We start from the raw sequence: 16,835 nt of genomic DNA on the forward strand, positions 1-16,835 counted from the left end.
GTTGTTTCCTCTGGTTGTTTCCACTAGTTGTTTCCACTGGTTGTTTCCTCTGGTTGTTTCCACTAGTTGTTTCCACTGGGTGTTTCCTCTGGTTGTTTCCTCTGGTTGTTTCCTCTGGTTGTTTCCACTGGTTGTTTCCTCTGGTTGTTTCCTCTGGTTGTTTCCTCTGGTTGTTTCCTCTGGTTGTTTCCACTAGTTGTTTCCACTGGTTGTTTCCTCTGGTTGTTTCCTCTGGTTGTTTCCGCTGGTTGTTTCCTCTGTTTGTTTCCACTGGTTGTTTCCTTTGGTTGTTTCCTCTGGTTGTTTCCTCTGGTTGTTTCTTCTGGTTGTTTCCTCTGGTTGTTTCCTCTGGTTGTTTCCGCTGGTTGTTTCCTCTGTTTGTTTCCACTGGTTGTTTCCTTTGGTTGTTTCCTCTGGTTGTTTCCACTGGCTGTTTCCTCTGGCTGTTTCCTCTGGTTGTTTCCTCTGGTTGTTTCCTCTGGTTGTTTCCTCTGGTTGTTTCCACTGGCTGTTTCCTCTGGTTGTTTCCTCTGGTTGTTTCCGCTGGTTGTTTCCTCTGTTTGTTTCCACTGGTTGTTTCCTTTGGTTGTTTCCTCTGGTTGTTTCCACTGGGTGTTTCCTCTGGTTGTTTCTTCTGGTTGTTTCCTCTTGTTGTTTCCACTGGGTGTTTCCTCTGGTTGTTTCTTCTGGTTGTTTCCTCTTGTTGTTTCCACTGGTTGTTTCCTCTGGTTGTTTCCTCTGGCTGTTTCCACTGGGTGTTTCCTCTGGTTGTTTCCACTGGGTGTTTCCTCTGGTTGTTTCTTCTGGTTGTTTCCTCTGGTTGTTTCCTCTGGTTGTTTCCTCTAGTTGTTTCCACTGGCTGTTTCCTCTGGTTGTTTCCTCTGGTTGTTTCCGCTGGTTGTTTCCTCTGTTTGTTTCCACTGGTTGTTTCCTTTGGTTGTTTCCTCTGGTTGTTTCCTCTGGTTGTTTCCACTGGTTGTTTCCTCTGGTTGTTTCCTCTGGTTGTTTCCTCTGGTTGTTTCCTCTGGTTGTTTCCTCTGGTTGTTTCCTCTGGTTGTTTCTTCTGGTTGTTTCCTCTGGTTGTTTCCACTGGCTGTTTCCTCTGGTTGTTTCCTCTGGTTGTTTCCTCTGGTTGTTTCCACTGGTTGTTTCCTCTGGTTGTTTCCACTGGCTGTTTCCTCTGGTTGTTTCCTCTGGTTGTTTCCTCTGGTTGTTTCCTCTGGTTGTTTCCGCTGGTTGTTTCCTCTGGTTGTTTCCACTGGTTGTTTACTCTGGTTGTTTCCACTGGGTGTTTCCTCTGGGTGTTTCCTCTGGTTGTTTCCTCTGATTGTTTCCTCTGGTTGTTTCCTCTGGTTGTTTCCTCTGGTTGTTTCCACTGGGTGTTTCCTCTGGTTGTTTCCACTGGGTGTTTCCTCTGGTTGTTTCTTCTGGTTGTTTCCTCTGGTTGTTTCCTCTAGTTGTTTCCACTGGCTGTTTCCTCTGGTTGTTTCCTCTGGTTGTTTCTGCTGGTTGTTTCCTCTGTTTGTTTCCACTGGTTGTTTCCTTTGGTTGTTTCCTCTGGTTGTTTCCTCTGGTTGTTTCCACTGGTTGTTTCCTCTGGTTGTTTCCTCTGGTTGTTTCCTCTGGCTGTTTCCTCTGGTTGTTTCCTCTGGTTGTTTCCTCTGGTTGTTTCCTCTGGTTGTTTCCTCTGGTTGTTTCTTCTGGTTGTTTCCTCTGGTTGTTTCCTCTGGTTGTTTCCACTGGGTGTTTCCACTGGGTGTTTCCTCTGGTTGTTTCCTCTGGTTGTTTCCTCTGGTTGTTTCCACTGGTTGTTTCCTCTGGTTGTTTCCTCTGGTTGTTTCCTCTGGTTGTTTCCACTGGTTGTTTCCTCTGGTTGTTTCCTCTGGTTGTTTCCTCTGGTTGTTTCCTCTGGTTGTTTCCACTGGTTGTTTCCTCTGGTTGTTTCCTCTGGTTGTTTCCACTGGGTGTTTCCTCTGGTTGTTTCCACTGGGTGTTTCCTCTGGTTGTTTCTTCTGGTTGTTTCCTCTGGTTGTTTCCTCTGGTTGTTTCCTCTAGTTGTTTCCACTGGCTGTTTCCTCTGGTTGTTTCCTCTGGTTGTTTCCGCTGGTTGTTTCCTCTGTTTGTTTCCACTGGTTGTTTCCTTTGGTTGTTTCCTCTGGTTGTTTCCTCTGGTTGTTTCCACTGGTTGTTTCCTCTGGTTGTTTCCTCTGGTTGTTTCCTCTGGTTGTTTCCTCTGGTTGTTTCCTCTGGTTGTTTCCTCTGGTTGTTTCCTCTGGTTGTTTCCACTGGCTGTTTCCTCTGGTTGTTTCCTCTGGTTGTTTCCTCTGGTTGTTTCCACTGGGTGTTTCCTCTGGTTGTTTCCTCTGGTTGTTTCCTCTGGTTGTTTCCTCTGGTTGTTTCCACTGGTTGTTTCCTCTGGTTGTTTCCACTGGTTGTTTCCTCTGGTTGTTTCCACTGGGTGTTTCCTCTGGTTGTTTCCTCTGGTTGTTTTCTCTGGTTGTTTCCTCTGGTTGTTTCCACTGGTTGTTTCCTCTGGTTGTTTCCACTGGTTGTTTCCTCTGGTTGTTTCCACTGGGTGTTTCCTCTGGTTGTTTCCACTGGTTGTTTCCTCTGGTTGTTTCCTCTGGTTGTTTCCTCTGGTTGTTTCCTCTGGTTGTTTCCTCTGGTTGTTTCCTCTGGTTGTTTCCTCTGGTTGTTTCCTCTGGTTGTTTCCTCTGGTTGTTTCCTCTGGTTGTTTCCTCTGGTTGTTTCCACTGGCTGTTTCCTCTGGTTGTTTCCTCTGGTTGTTTCCTCTGGTTGTTTCCACTGGGTGTTTCCTCTGGTTGTTTCCTCTGGTTGTTTCCTCTGGTTGTTTCCTCTGGTTGTTTCCACTGGTTGTTTCCTCTGGTTGTTTCCACTGGTTGTTTCCTCTGGTTGTTTCCACTGGGTGTTTCCTCTGGTTGTTTCCTCTGGTTGTTTTCTCTGGTTGTTTCCTCTGGTTGTTTCCACTGGTTGTTTCCTCTGGTTGTTTCCACTGGTTGTTTCCTCTGGTTGTTTCCACTGGGTGTTTCCTCTGGTTGTTTCCACTGGTTGTTTCCTCTGGTTGTTTCCTCTGGTTGTTTCCTCTGGTTGTTTCCTCTGGTTGTTTCCACTGGGTGTTTCCTCTGGTTGTTTCCTCTGGTTGTTTCCTCTGGTTGTTTCCTCTGGTTGTTTCCACTGGTTGTTTCCTCTGGTTGTTTCCTCTGGTTGTTTCCACTGGGTGTTTCCTCTGGTTGTTTCCACTGGGTGTTTCCTCTGGTTGTTTCTTCTGGTTGTTTCCTCCGGTTGTTTCCTCTGGTTGTTTCCTCTGGTTGTTTCCTCTGGTTGTTTCCTCTGGTTGTTTCCTCTGGTTGTTTCCTCTGGTTGTTTCTTCTGGTTGTTTCCTCTGGTTGTTTCCACTGGCTGTTTCCTCTGGTTGTTTCCTCTGGTTGTTTCCTCTGGTTGTTTCCACTGGTTGTTTCCTCTGGTTGTTTCCACTGGCTGTTTCCTCTGGTTCTTTCCTCTGGTTGTTTCCTCTGGTTGTTTCCTCTGGTGGTTTCCTCTGGTTGTTTCCTCTGGTTGTTTCCTCTGGTTGTTTCCACTGGTTGTTTCCTCTGGTTGTTTCCACTGGGTGTTTCCTCTGGTTGTTTCCTCTGGTTGTTTCCTCTGGTTGTTTCCACTGGCTGTTTCCTCTGGTTGTTTCCGCTGGTTGTTTCCTCTGGTTGTTTCCTCTGGTTGTTTCCTCTGGTTGTTTCCACTGGTTGTTTCCTCTGGTTGTTTCCACTGGCTGTTTCCTCTGGTTGTTTCCTCTGGTTGTTTCCTCTGGTTGTTTCCACTGGTTGTTTCCTCTGGTTGTTTCCTCTGGTTGTTTCCTCTGGTTGTTTCCTCTGGTTGTTTCCACTGGTTGTTTCCTCTGGTTGTTTCCACTGGTTGTTTCCTTTGGTTGTTTCCTCTGGTTGTTTCCACTGGCTGTTTCCTCTGGCTGTTTCCTCTGGTTGTTTCCTCTGGTTGTTTCCTCTGGTTGTTTCCTCTGGTTGTTTCCACTGGCTGTTTCCTCTGGTTGTTTCCTCTGGTTGTTTCCGCTGGTTGTTTCCTCTGTTTGTTTCCACTGGTTGTTTCCTTTGGTTGTTTCCTCTGGTTGTTTCCACTGGGTGTTTCCTCTGGTTGTTTCTTCTGGTTGTTTCCTCTTGTTGTTTCCACTGGTTGTTTCCTCTGGTTGTTTCCTTCACGCTGCTGGACAGTGCAGCTCCTCACAGGGAATGTTAAGTGATGCTGTGCAGCTCCCAGGGGCCTGCTCTGTGTATTCTTGGCACCGTGATACCAGTAGAAAGCTGACACTGATTGACCTTAACTGTTTGATCACTTTAATGAATGAAGATAGATTGCAACTTGAACGTAGTTTGTTTAATGATTTATTTTTAGGCCAAATTGACTATTTAACCATATTTTCCTCTTTTGTTGTTAAATTATTTCAATTGATATATTGAAATATCCTTAAAAACTGCAACAGACAGATTAATCACAAAGACCTGAAACAGGGGACTATGTTAAATACTGGTTCTCCCAGATCACAGCCACCAGGACCCTGCATGGGCCAAAATGAGCTATGGGCCCCTATTCTTAGTTTGCCTCACATTATTGACCTAATAAAGAAATAGTAGTGGACGGAGCAGTGATGTCTTCGGTTCAGTATTTGAGAGAGTTTATCAGCGAGCGACTAACAGCTGCTGCTGAAGAGATATTCACAGTCTTTGAAAAAAACATCGTCCGGTACGAAGAAGAGGTGGATCGTCAGCGCAGACTGCTGGAGAGCGTTTTGAAACCTGAAATAAAGCTGCACAGGATCGGTCAGTACAACCAGAGTGTGGCTGACATTGGACTTGTTTCTCTGTGTTTGCTGTGTTTGTAGTCTGGATGGAGAAAACACTGCGTGTTACTTCATTGTGTTGCTCTCATGAATACAATTGTATTTATAAAATAAATGATTGAGTGACACATTAAACCCTCACACAACAATATGTGGTGCTAAAACCGGAGGACGCGTTAGTATTTTTCCTTATCTTTCACAGTTATTGTCAAATCTGAAACTCAATTGTCATTATTTTAGCATCACAGTTTTAACCTCTGTCTTGTGTCTCTTTGTTCCTCCAGAGCTCCCACAGCAGCATGTATTGCGAAACATTTATGAAATGTTTTGGAAGGTTTAAGGTTTAGAGTTAATTCACAATGGAAATTGTACATTAACACAACTCATGTAGTAGATGTAGTGGCTCTATGAAATGTCCCTCATAAAGAAACTTGTATTTTATTAACTAGAATATTTCTTTCAATAATGGTTCATCAGACTGATGTTCACGATTTGATGATTACAACTAACAAAAACTCATTGTAAATTCCAACATTGCTGTGAAGCTCCAGAGGTCGGTCCCCACATCTGTCAGAAAGGGGGAACTATAAACATTTGAGATGTGAAGATAAAAAGCTGACCCATCAAAGTTGGCCATATTCTTGACATTGTGGGATTTTTGGCAGTTTAGTAAGTCGAAGTTATTTAAAACTCAACATGAGAACTCACACTGGTGAGAAGCTGTTGTTCTGCATAACTGTGGGAGAAGATTCACACAGCAGAACACATGAGAGAGCTCTTAGTGAATAACTAACGGTCCAGATGAGAAGAGTTCACACTGGTGAGAATTCCTTTCACTGCAACACCTCTGGGTAAAGATACTTTTCTTTGACACATTTGGAAATCAAAAGAGGTAAACGTGTCTTTAAAATGTATGTTATTATCAAGAAAATAATTAATCATTGTTATCATTATTATTATTGTTGTTCAAAAAATGAACAAATCAAGTTTCTCTTCCGGAAGTTGACAATGCACCGGAAGTGAACAGACAGCGCTAGCAGCGTTAGCTAGGAGCATGTTAGCTGGAAGACGGTAGTGTGGTCGTGTCTCGGGTAAATATTCAAGTAGCGGACGGAGCAGTGATGTCTTCGGTTCAGTATTTCAGAGACTAACAGCTGCTACGGAAGAGATATTCACAGTCTTTAAAAACCATCGTCCAGTACGAAGAAGAGGTGGATCGTCAGCGCAGACTGCTGGAGAGCGGTTCTCCACCTGACATGGAAGCACACAGGATCGGTCAGTACAAGCAGAGTGTTCCGCTTGTTTCTCTCTGTTTTCTCCTCTCAGACATAACAACAGACCGTCAAACCTCGACTCGATGTACAAATTGACTCCAGTAGCTTTTTATTACTGTTTCAAGTTTGTGAAATCTCCATTCTATTTGCGAAACTGCAACAAAACAGATTTCAAATCTAAACCTCATTAGACAAGTTCCCAATAAGCAATTTTGAATGAGTCAGATTTTCGAAGATTGATTTCACTGTTTGGTTTCATACTAATTTGGTGAATGAAGGTCAACATCAGTACATTTTTAAGATTAATGCTCCTTTATTGTTGCTCTCATAACATTGATCAAAGTTTTCACAAGTATTAAAATGACAATATTTGGTAGCAAAAATAGCAACTTAACTTTCCCCTTAACCGTCCAATCTGAAACTCACTGCCGTACCTTCATTTTCATCTCAATTTTCCTGACATAATTTCCCCTGAGCAATGAGCAGTGACTGAGAAGAGGATGACAGTAAAACTAAGCCGTAATGAACGACCCCTGTCCTGAACGGAGGCAGCTCAGGTTCAGCCACAGCTCCTACTGTCAAACACTGAAAACTATACCTCAGGGAAGAACTGCTGCACGGTTTGTACTCAGTATATTACAAGGAATGGACAAATAGCACATGACCACAACTTGATCTCCATAGAGCATTATTTCAGTTTTTTAGTATATTATATTTCTATTCATACTTTTATTCTTATTATATTTTCCCCTTCGTGTCTACTTTCTCATGCCGCTGGGTCATTATGTGAATATCCTCTGAGGATAAATAAAGGTGCATCTTATTTTGACAGCGCCTGTGCAGCCAAGTATGTTAACTAATGTTGTTGGGCGCCGTGTCCGGGCGATAAACTGTTTTTCACGTGGAGAAAAACCAAAGACTTTCACTGTGTTGCGTAAAGCCATTACTGTGTGATCTTTTTCACTAAACTGAAATACAACAGAACCTTGGATATTACCGACGATCCATGAACGAGAAGCGAAGGGAGCGGTGCCTGTGGTTAGAATTCTTCTTATTTTAAAAAAAAATGCCCCGGATTATTGGAGATAAACACTTGTTTTTAATAATTTAACTGATTAACAGTTCCGCATTACTCACGGTCAGAGATTAGACTCACTCCCTAAAGTTACACAGAGCAAGAACGACCATTTAGGGTGTAGATTGGTAGTCATTATTCATTTTCCAAGTCACTGAACCAATAGTTTAATTTTAAAGTTAATATTTGAAGGTATTAAGTTGACTATTGTTGCTCTTACTTATCTATGTTGTCTTTGTTCCTCCAGAGCTCCTACAGCAGCATGTCTGTAAGGAGGAGGAGGTTCTCACTGACCAGCTGCTCTGTCACCAGGAGAGGAACTCCAGTCTGGACCAAGAGGAACAAGAACCTCCACAGATTAAAGAGGAACAGGAGGAAATGTGCACCAGTCAGGAGGGAGAGCAGCTCGTACTGAAGCAGGAGACTGAAACCTGCATGTTGACTCCTCATGGTGAGGAAAGTGACCACAGAGAACCAGACGGTGAGCACCAGCTCCTCTCTCACAACTCTCCTGTAGCTGAGAGCCAAGATCAGAACAGAAGAAAACATGTGGATTCAGGATCAACAGGAAATGAAGAACCAAACCCACAGAACAGTTTTCATGAAAACAGGAGTCACAGTAGCAATGTGGACAACTCTCCCAAATCAGAGATTAACTCTCATACTCACACAGGTAAAAGGATTTTCAAATGTGACACTTGTAGAAAAACGTATGTTTCTAAGTATAAATTGAAGATTCACTTGAGAACTCACACAGGTGAGAAGCCATTTCCGTGCAAAATATGTCAGAAACGTTTTGTGAAAAGTGGTAATTTGAAAGTCCACATGAGAATTCACACTGGTGAGAAGCCATATTCTTGCCAAACATGTGGGGAAAGTTTTGGACGTCGTTATGAACTGATAGTCCACATGAGAAAACACACGGGTGAAAACCCTCATTTATGCAAAATATGCACGAAAGAATTTGTAAGGAGTTGTCATTTGAAGGTTCATATGAGAATTCACACTGGTGAGAAGCCATATTCTTGTCAAACATGTGGGAAAGGGTTTGGACGTAGTGATTATTTGAAAATCCACCTGAGTACTCACACTGGTGAGAAGCCATTTTCGTGCAAAATATGTCAGAAAGGTTTTGTAAGGAGTTGTGATTTGAAAGTACATCTGAGAACCCACACAGGTGAGAAGCCATTTTCGTGCAAAATATGTCAGAAAGGTTTTGTAAGGAGTTGTGATTTGAAAGTACATCTGAGAACCCACACAGGTGAGAAACCCTTTTCGTGCAAAATATGTCAGAAAAATTTTGTGAATAGTGCTCGTTTGAAAGTCCACATGAGAATGCACAATGGTGAGAAGCCATATTGTTGCCAAATATGTGGTAAATGTTTTGCAAGTAGTCGCTATTTGACAAATCATGTGAGTCGCCACACTGGTGAGAAGCCATTTTCGTGCAAAATATGTCAGAAACGTTTCGTGAAAAGTTGTGATTTGAAAGTTCATACGACCCAGGAGACTGAAACCTGCATGTTGACTCCTCATGGTGAGGAAAGTGACCACAGAGAACCAGACGGTGAGCACCAGCTCCTCTCTCACAACTCTCCTGTAGCTGAGAGCCAAGATCAGAACAGAAGAAAACATGTGGATTCAGGATCAACAGGAAATGAAGAACCAAACCCACAGAAAAGTTTTCATGAAAACAGGTGTCACAGTGGCAATGTGGACAACTCTCCCAAATCAGAGATTAACTCTATTACTCACACAGGTAAAAAGTCTTTCAAATGTGACACTTGTGGAAAAACATGTCCGTCTAAGTCTACGTTGAAGATTCACCTGAGAACTCACACAGGTGAGAAGCCATTTTTATGTCAAACATGTGGAAGAGCATTCAGTGTCATGTCCACATTAAAAACGCATATGACAACTCACACAGGTGAGAAGCCACTTTCGTGCAAAATATGTCAGAAACATATTTTGAAAAGTGGTCATTTGAAAGTCCACATGAGAACTCACACTGGTGAGAAGCCATATTCTTGCCTAATATGCAAGAAAGGATTTGGACGTAGTTGTGATTTGAAAGCCCATGTGATAATTCACACTGGTGAGAAGCCTTTTTTGTGCAAAATTTGTCATAAAGGTTTTGTGAGAGCTGGTGATTTGAAAGTCCATGTGAGGTTTCACACTGGTGAAAAGCCTTATTCGTGCAAAATATGTCAGAAAGGTTTTGTAAATAGTGGTCAATTGAAAATCCATGTTAGAATTCACACTGGTGAGAAGCCATATTCTTGCCAAACATGTGGTAAATGTTTTGTCACTACAGGTAATTTGAAAGTCCACATGAGGATCCACAGGTGAGAAGCTATTTTCTTGCCAAAGATGTGGGGAAAGTTTTTCACATTGTGATGCATTGAATGTTCACATGAGAACTCAGACTGGGGAGGAGCCTGCAACACGTGATAAAAGCTTCTCTTAGTTTACACACATGAAAATGTATTCAAAGTTTTATACAGGTAAAAATATGTGTGTTTACAAAACAAGGATGTATATAGGTTTAGTGTTGTTGAAGATGATAAATGATCGGAGGCTGTCCAGCCATCCTGCAACTACGGTCTTTAACGAACATGTCCTTTTATTCACTGTATTCTTTTTTCTTACATCAAATTGATATCATTTTTATTATTTCAGTCTGCAGAGGAAAACAAACTCATGTAGTAGATGTTCTATGCTGCTTTATGACATTTGCCACATAAATTAACTTTTATTTTAATAACTAGAATTTTTCTGTCAATGGCTTATCGATAGACTGATGTTCGTAATTCATGGATTAAATAATGAGGATAATTATGAGCACCATCAGTCTAAAGGCTCATTTATATAATTTTTACCAATGAGAATAGATATGTCTATTTTAAGCTCTGTATTAATCACTGACAACAAACTACCATGTGTTCTGAACATTGACACAGCTACATACAAACATGGAAACAATGAAGGAGGTCTTTATAACGTACCCTCAGAATTAACATTATCCAACAATTTACCCTAAAATTACAGCTTCAAAATCATGTGATCTGGTTTCATTGAAACTTTGAACATCAATGTATATTTTTTTGTCTTTTGTCACAATGTTAACTCAACGTAGCATCGTAAATAAAGGAATGTACGATTTCTCTTCTCTTTCTCACATTTGAAAGGCTTCTGTCATTATAGGTTGTTCTTATCACACGGATGATGGTTCATTTTTCCATTAAGTTTTAATTTGATATTTGATGAAAAAATACGTTGCAACGTCATGATTGACAGCAGAGACTGACTGATGATTGGTTGAGTTTATGTTTTGGCAGCAGAGCTGATCAGCAGGATCTCAACACTGAGGCTCCACACCACGATCACTACTGCTCAGACTCTGACTCCAAATCACATAGAAAGACCAAAATGACATCAATTGCATCCAACATATTTTACCTCCCTTTGTGTAAAAGAGGAGAGAAGACTTCTGTCATCCATCTTTATTTACGGTGTGTGATACCGACATTAATAGACATGTACAGTATGATGACTGGTCTATGTCATGTTGAATTCTGTCACTATGATTTATCTCTGTATTACAACTAATAGAAACTTATTGTAATCAAACATTGGTGTGAATGTACATAGGCAGGTTCCCACATCTGTCGGAGGGGGCTCTATAACCATTTGAGCTATGAAGAAAACAAGTTGACCCTGTGTCTGTCGGACCTTCGCAGTGTGGCACCCACCGGAAGTAAACAAAGACAGCACCGTCACCGGCAGTATCAGCTAGCTTCCTGTTAGCAGTTAGCTGGAAGACGGTAGTGTGGTCGTGTCTCGGGTAAATATTCCAGTAGTGGACGGAGCAGTGATGTCTTCGGTTCAGTATTTGAGAGAGTTTATCAGCGAGCGACTAACAGCTGCTGCTGAAGAGATATTCACAGTCTTTGAAAAAACCATCGTCCAGTACGAAGAAGAGGTGGATCGTCAGCGCAGACTGCTGGAGAGCGTTTTGAAACCTGAAATAAAGCTGCACAGGATCGGTCAGTACAACCAGAGTGTGGCTGACATTGGACTTGTTTCTCTGTGTTTGCTGTGTTTGTAGTCTGGATGGAGAAAACACTGCATGTTACTTTATTTTGTTGCTCTCATGAATAAAATGGTATTTATAAAATTAAAAGTGGATTTCAACAACATTGATGATTGAGTGACACATTAAACCCTCACTCAATATGTGGTCCTTAAACCAGAGGAGCCGTTAGTATTGTTCCTTATCTTTCACAGTTAATGTCAAATCTGAAACTGAATTGTCTTTATTTTAACATCACAGTTGAAACATCTGTCTTGTGTCTCTTTGTTCCTCCAGAGCTCCCACAGCAGCATGTCTGTAATGAGGAGGAGGTTCTCACTGACCAGCAGCTCTGTCCCCAGGAGAGGAACTCCAATCTGGACCAAGAGGAACAAGAACCTCCACAGGTTAAAGAGGAACAGGAGGAAATGTGCACCAGTCAGGAGGGAGAGCAGCTCGTACTGAAGCAGGAGACTGAAACCTGCATGTTGACTCCTCATGGTGAGGAAAGTGACCACAGAGAACCAGACGGTGAGCACCAGCTCCTCTCTCACAACTCTCCTGTAGCTGAGAGCCAAGATCAGAACAGAAGAAAACATGTGGATTCAGGATCAACAGGAAATGAAGAACTAAACCCACAAAAGAGTTTTCATGAAAACAGGAGTCCCAGTAGCAATGTGGACAACTCTCCCAAATCAGAGATTAACGCTAATACTCACACGGGTGAAAAACCTTATTTATGCAAAATATGCACGAAAGGATTTGTAAGGAGTTGTGATTTCAAGGTTCATATGAGAATTCACACTGGTGAGAAGCCATATTTTTGCCAAACATGCGGGAAAAGGTTTGGACGTAGTGATGAATTGAAAGTCCATGTGAGGTTTCACACTGGTGAGAAACCATATTGTTGCCAAACATGTGGTAAATGTTTTGTAAGTAGTAGTCATTTGAAAGTCCATGTGAGGTGTCACACTGGCGAGAAGCCATATTCGTGCAAAATATGTCAGAAAGGTTTTGTAAGGAGTTGTGATCTGAAATCCATATGAGAATTCACACTGGTGAGAAGCCATATTCTTGCCAAACATGTGGGAAAAGGTTTGGACGTAGTGATAACTTGGAAGTCCACATTAGAACTCACAGTTGAGAAGCCACATTATGGGGAAACATTCATGAAATGTTTTTGAACTGGTTGAAATCCTATCGCACTATGAGATAAAGATACTATTTGACACATTGGGAAATCATACAAGATGAAATTGTCTTTTAAATTTATGTCGGAGTAGTTTTCATTACATCCGATTGATCGACATATTTTGCCTTCAAATGTGAAACAAACTCATGTAGTTGATGTAGTGGCTCTATGAAATGTGGCACTTAAAGAAACATGTATTTTATTAACTGGAAAATTTCATTCAATGCTGGCTCCTCAGACTGATGTTCTCGATTTGATGTATTATAACTAATAAAATTTCATTGTAAATTCCAAAATTGTTGTGACTCTCCAGAGGCAGGTTCCCACATCTGTCAGAAAGGGGGAATTATAAACATTTGAGAGTTGAAGATAAAGTTGGCCATATTCTTCACAATGTGGGATTTTATTGCAGTTTAGTAAGTTGTAGTAAATTAAAACTCCACAACAGGAACTCACACTGGTGAGAAGCTGTTGTTCTCCATAACTGTGGGAGAAGATTCACACAGCAGAACACATGAGAGAGCTCTAAGTGAATCACGAACGGTCCAGATGAGAAGAGATCACACTGGTGAGAATTCCTTTGACTGCAACACCTCTGTGTAAAGATACTTTTCTTTGACACATTTGGAAATCATACGAGTTGAACGTGTCCTTAAAAATTATTTTAATGATCAAAAAAGTATTTTATTGTTATTTGATCAAGGAAAAAATAATGTTTCTCTTCTGGAAGTTTACAGACAGCGCTAGCAGTGCTAGCTCAGTGCATGTTAGCAGTTAGCTGGAAGACGGTAGTGTGGTCGTGTCTCGGTTAAATATTCCAGTAGTGGACGGAGCAGTGATGTCTTCGGTTCAGTATTTGAGAGAGTTTATCAGCGAGCGACTAACAGCTGCTGCTGAAGAGATATTCACAGTCTTTGAAAAAACCATCGTCCAGTACGAAGAAGAGGTGGATCGTCAGCGCAGACTGCTGGAGAGCGTTTTGAAACCTGAAATAAAGCTGCACAGGATCGGTCAGTACAACCAGAGTGTGGCTGATGTTGGACTTGTTTCTCTGTGTTTGCTGTGTTTGTAGTGTGGATGGAGAAAACACTGCGTGTTACTTTATTTTGTTGCTCTCATAAATAAAATGGTATTTATAAAATAAAAAGTTGATTTCAACAACATAATTGATTGATTGACACATGTTAGGATTTCAAACTTTTAACTATAGTCTGTGCTGACAGAATTCCAACCAAATAAAGCTAGAGGTAGTTTTAGCTAGATATTATGCTTCATACAAATTTTTTTTAATAACGGTTGCTGTTTAGTGCCAATAATGAATCTTTTACTTGTCCTCATAATTAACTTTTTTTGATATGAAAGCATAATTTCCTTAGCTGCATTCGACATCAGACAGAGTTCCAGGAGCTGTCTGATAAGTCTGGAGGTCGGACAGAGCGACTCTGTTGACTTCATTTTGGGACATTGTTTGGGTTCAGTTGTTGCGAATGTTTACACAGTCAGGTTTCTTTTGATATAGCTGAAACATAATAGTCTTTGCTTCGCTGGACAACAGTTTTGGCCCGTCATGGCCTCTGCTGAGTCAAGGCCTTTAATGAAGTAAACAGGTTGCCGAGCAACTATAGCGTCATTGAGAGTGTCTCCCTGTCTACTTCCGTATTCCAAAAGCCAGGAGGATGGATTACGCCAGCGCACTTCCGAGGAGGAGGAACGAAGATCTACTGCTATAAAATGGATAGACGCCAAATGTTCGTGGCACTCTAATACGACTAACGTACTGGAAGCCCATTGCTTTGCTGTTAACTGTTTGTTGCTTTCCTAAATAAATACTTAATTGAGCAGACTGAGTTTGGCTCTTCTTCTCTTAAAGGATAAACGAACACTCTTTCACACACATAAAACCACCACACAACAATATGTGGTGCTAAACCCGGAGGAGCTGTTAGTATTGTTCCTTATCTTTCACAGTGATTGTCAAATCTTAAACTCAATTGTCTTTATTTTAGCATCCCAGTTGTAACCTCTGTCTTGTGTCTCTTTGTTCCACCAGAGCTCCCACAGCAGCATGTCTGGAAGGAGGAGGAGGTTCTCACTGACCAGCAGCTCTGTCCCCAGGAGAGGAACTCCAGTCTGGACCAAGAGGAACAAGAACCTCAACAGATTAAAGAGGAACAGGAGGAAATGTGCACCAGTCAGGAGGGAGAGCAGCTCGTACTGAGGCAGGAGACTGAAACCTGCATGTTGACTCCTCATGGTGAGGAAAGTGACCACAGAGAACCAGATGGTGAGCACCAGCTCCTCTCTCACAACTCTCCTGTAGCTGAGAGCCGAGATCAGAACAGAAGAAAACATGTGGATTCAGGATCAACAGGAAATGAAGAACCAAACCCACAGAAGAGTTTTCATGAAAACAGGAGTCACAGTAGCAATGTGGACAACTCTCCCAAATCAGAGATTAACTCTAATATTCACACAGGTAAAAAGACCTTCAAATGTGACACTTGCGGAAAAACTTGTGCATGTTGGTCTTATTTGAAGATTCACCTGAGAACTCACACAGGTGAGAAGCCATTTCAGTGCAAAATATGTCAGAAACGTTTTGTGAGAAGTGGTGATATGAAAGTCCACATGAGAATTCACACTGGTGAGAAGCCATATTCTTGCCAATCATGTGGTAAATGTTTTTCAACCAGTAATCATTTTAAGGCCCACATGAGGAGTCACGCTGGTGAGAAGCCATATCCGTGCAAAATATGTCAGAAAGGTTTTGTAAGGTGTTGTAATTTGAAGGTTCATATGAGAATTCACACTGGTGAGAAGCCATATTCTTGCCAAACATGTGGGGGAAAGTTTGGACGTAGTGATGAATTGAAAATCCACCTGAGAACTCACACTGGTGAGAAGCCATATTTTTGCAAAATATGTCAGAAAGGTTTTGTAAGGAGTTATGATTTGAAGGTCCACATGAGAATTCACACTGGTGAGAAGCCATTTTCCTGCAATATATGTAAGAAATGTTTTTTAAGGAGTTTTGATTTGAAGGTTCATATGAGAATTCACACTGGTGAGAAGCCATATTCTTGTTTAATATGTCAGGAAAGGTTTGGACATAGTGGTCATATGAATAACCACATGAGGAGCCACAGGTGAGAAGCTATTTTCTTGCCAAAGATGTGGGGAAAGTTTTCCACATTGTGATGTATTGAATGTTCACATGATAACTCAGACTGGGGAGGCGCCTGGAACACGTGTTAAAAGCTTCTCTTAGTCTACACAAATAAAAATAATTTTTAAGATTTATACAGGTAAAAATATTTGTGTTTACAAAACAAGGATGTATATAGGTTTAGTGTTGTTGAAGATGATAAATGATCTAAGGCTGTCCAGCCATCCTGCAATTACGGTCTTTTCACGAACATGTCCTTTATTTCACTGTATTCTTTTTCATTCTTACATCAAATTGATAACTTTTTTACCATTTCAGTGTCTAGAGGTGAATCAAACTCATATAGTAGATGTTCTATGCTTCTTTATGAAATTTGCCATATAAATAAACTTGTATTTTAATAGCTAGAATAATTCTTTCATTGTTGGTTCGTCAGACTGATGTTCCAAATTTGATGGATTTAATAATGAGGGTTTTTACCCCCATCTATTTAAAGCTGTGTATTAATCACTGACCACAAACTACCATGTGTTCTCAACATTGACACAGCTACATACAAACATGGAAACAATGAAGGAGGTCTTCATAACTTATCGTCAGAATCAACATTATCCAACCGTTTACCCTTAAATTACATCTTCAAAATCATGTGGTCTGGTTTCATTAAAACTATGATCATCAAGGTATATTTTTCTGTATTTTGTGACAATGTTAACTCAACGTAGCATGGTAAATAAAGAAATGTACAATTTCTCTTCTCTTTCTCACTGGTGAAAGGTTTCTGTCATTTTAGGTTGTTCTTATCACACGGATGAATGTTCATTTTTCCAAAAAGTTATGTTTTAATTTGATATTTGATGACATAAAAGACGTTGACGACACATGATTGACAGCAGAGACTGACTGGTGATTGGTTGAGTTTATGCTTTGGCAGCAGAGCTGATCAGCAGGATCTCAACACTGAGGCTCCACACCACGATCACTACTGCTCAGACTCTGACTCCAAATCACATAGAAAGACCAAAATGGCGTCAATTGTATCCAACATATTTTACCTCCCTTTGTGTAGAAGTGGAGAGAGAGGACTTCTGTCATCCATCTTTATTTACAGTGTGTGATACCAACATTAATAGACATGTACAGTATGATGACTGGTCTATGTCATGTTTAATTCTGTCACTATGATTTAACT

General features: G+C 41.1%; 1 protein-coding gene and 1 pseudogene across 1 annotated transcript; both read left to right on the top strand.

Moving 5' to 3' along the window:
• Positions 1 to 5,907: 5,907 nt before the first annotated feature.
• LOC133024169 (zinc finger protein 431-like) lies at positions 5,908 to 9,642 on the top strand. Its single transcript, XM_061091158.1, has 2 exons — positions 5,908 to 6,139; positions 7,461 to 9,642. The coding sequence occupies exons 1-2, from the start codon at positions 6,121 to 6,123 to the stop codon at positions 9,560 to 9,562; spliced, it is 2,121 nt and encodes a 706-aa protein (XP_060947141.1). The 5' UTR covers positions 5,908 to 6,120; the 3' UTR covers positions 9,563 to 9,642.
• A 1,366-nt stretch (positions 9,643 to 11,008) lies between these two features.
• LOC133024811 (gastrula zinc finger protein XlCGF28.1-like) lies at positions 11,009 to 15,965 on the top strand (annotated as a pseudogene).
• The last annotated feature ends 870 nt before the right edge of the window (positions 15,966 to 16,835 follow it).

Source organism: Limanda limanda, chromosome 18 (genome assembly GCF_963576545.1).
Source record: "Limanda limanda chromosome 18, fLimLim1.1, whole genome shotgun sequence".
Lineage (NCBI taxonomy): Eukaryota > Metazoa > Chordata > Actinopteri > Pleuronectiformes > Pleuronectidae > Limanda > Limanda limanda.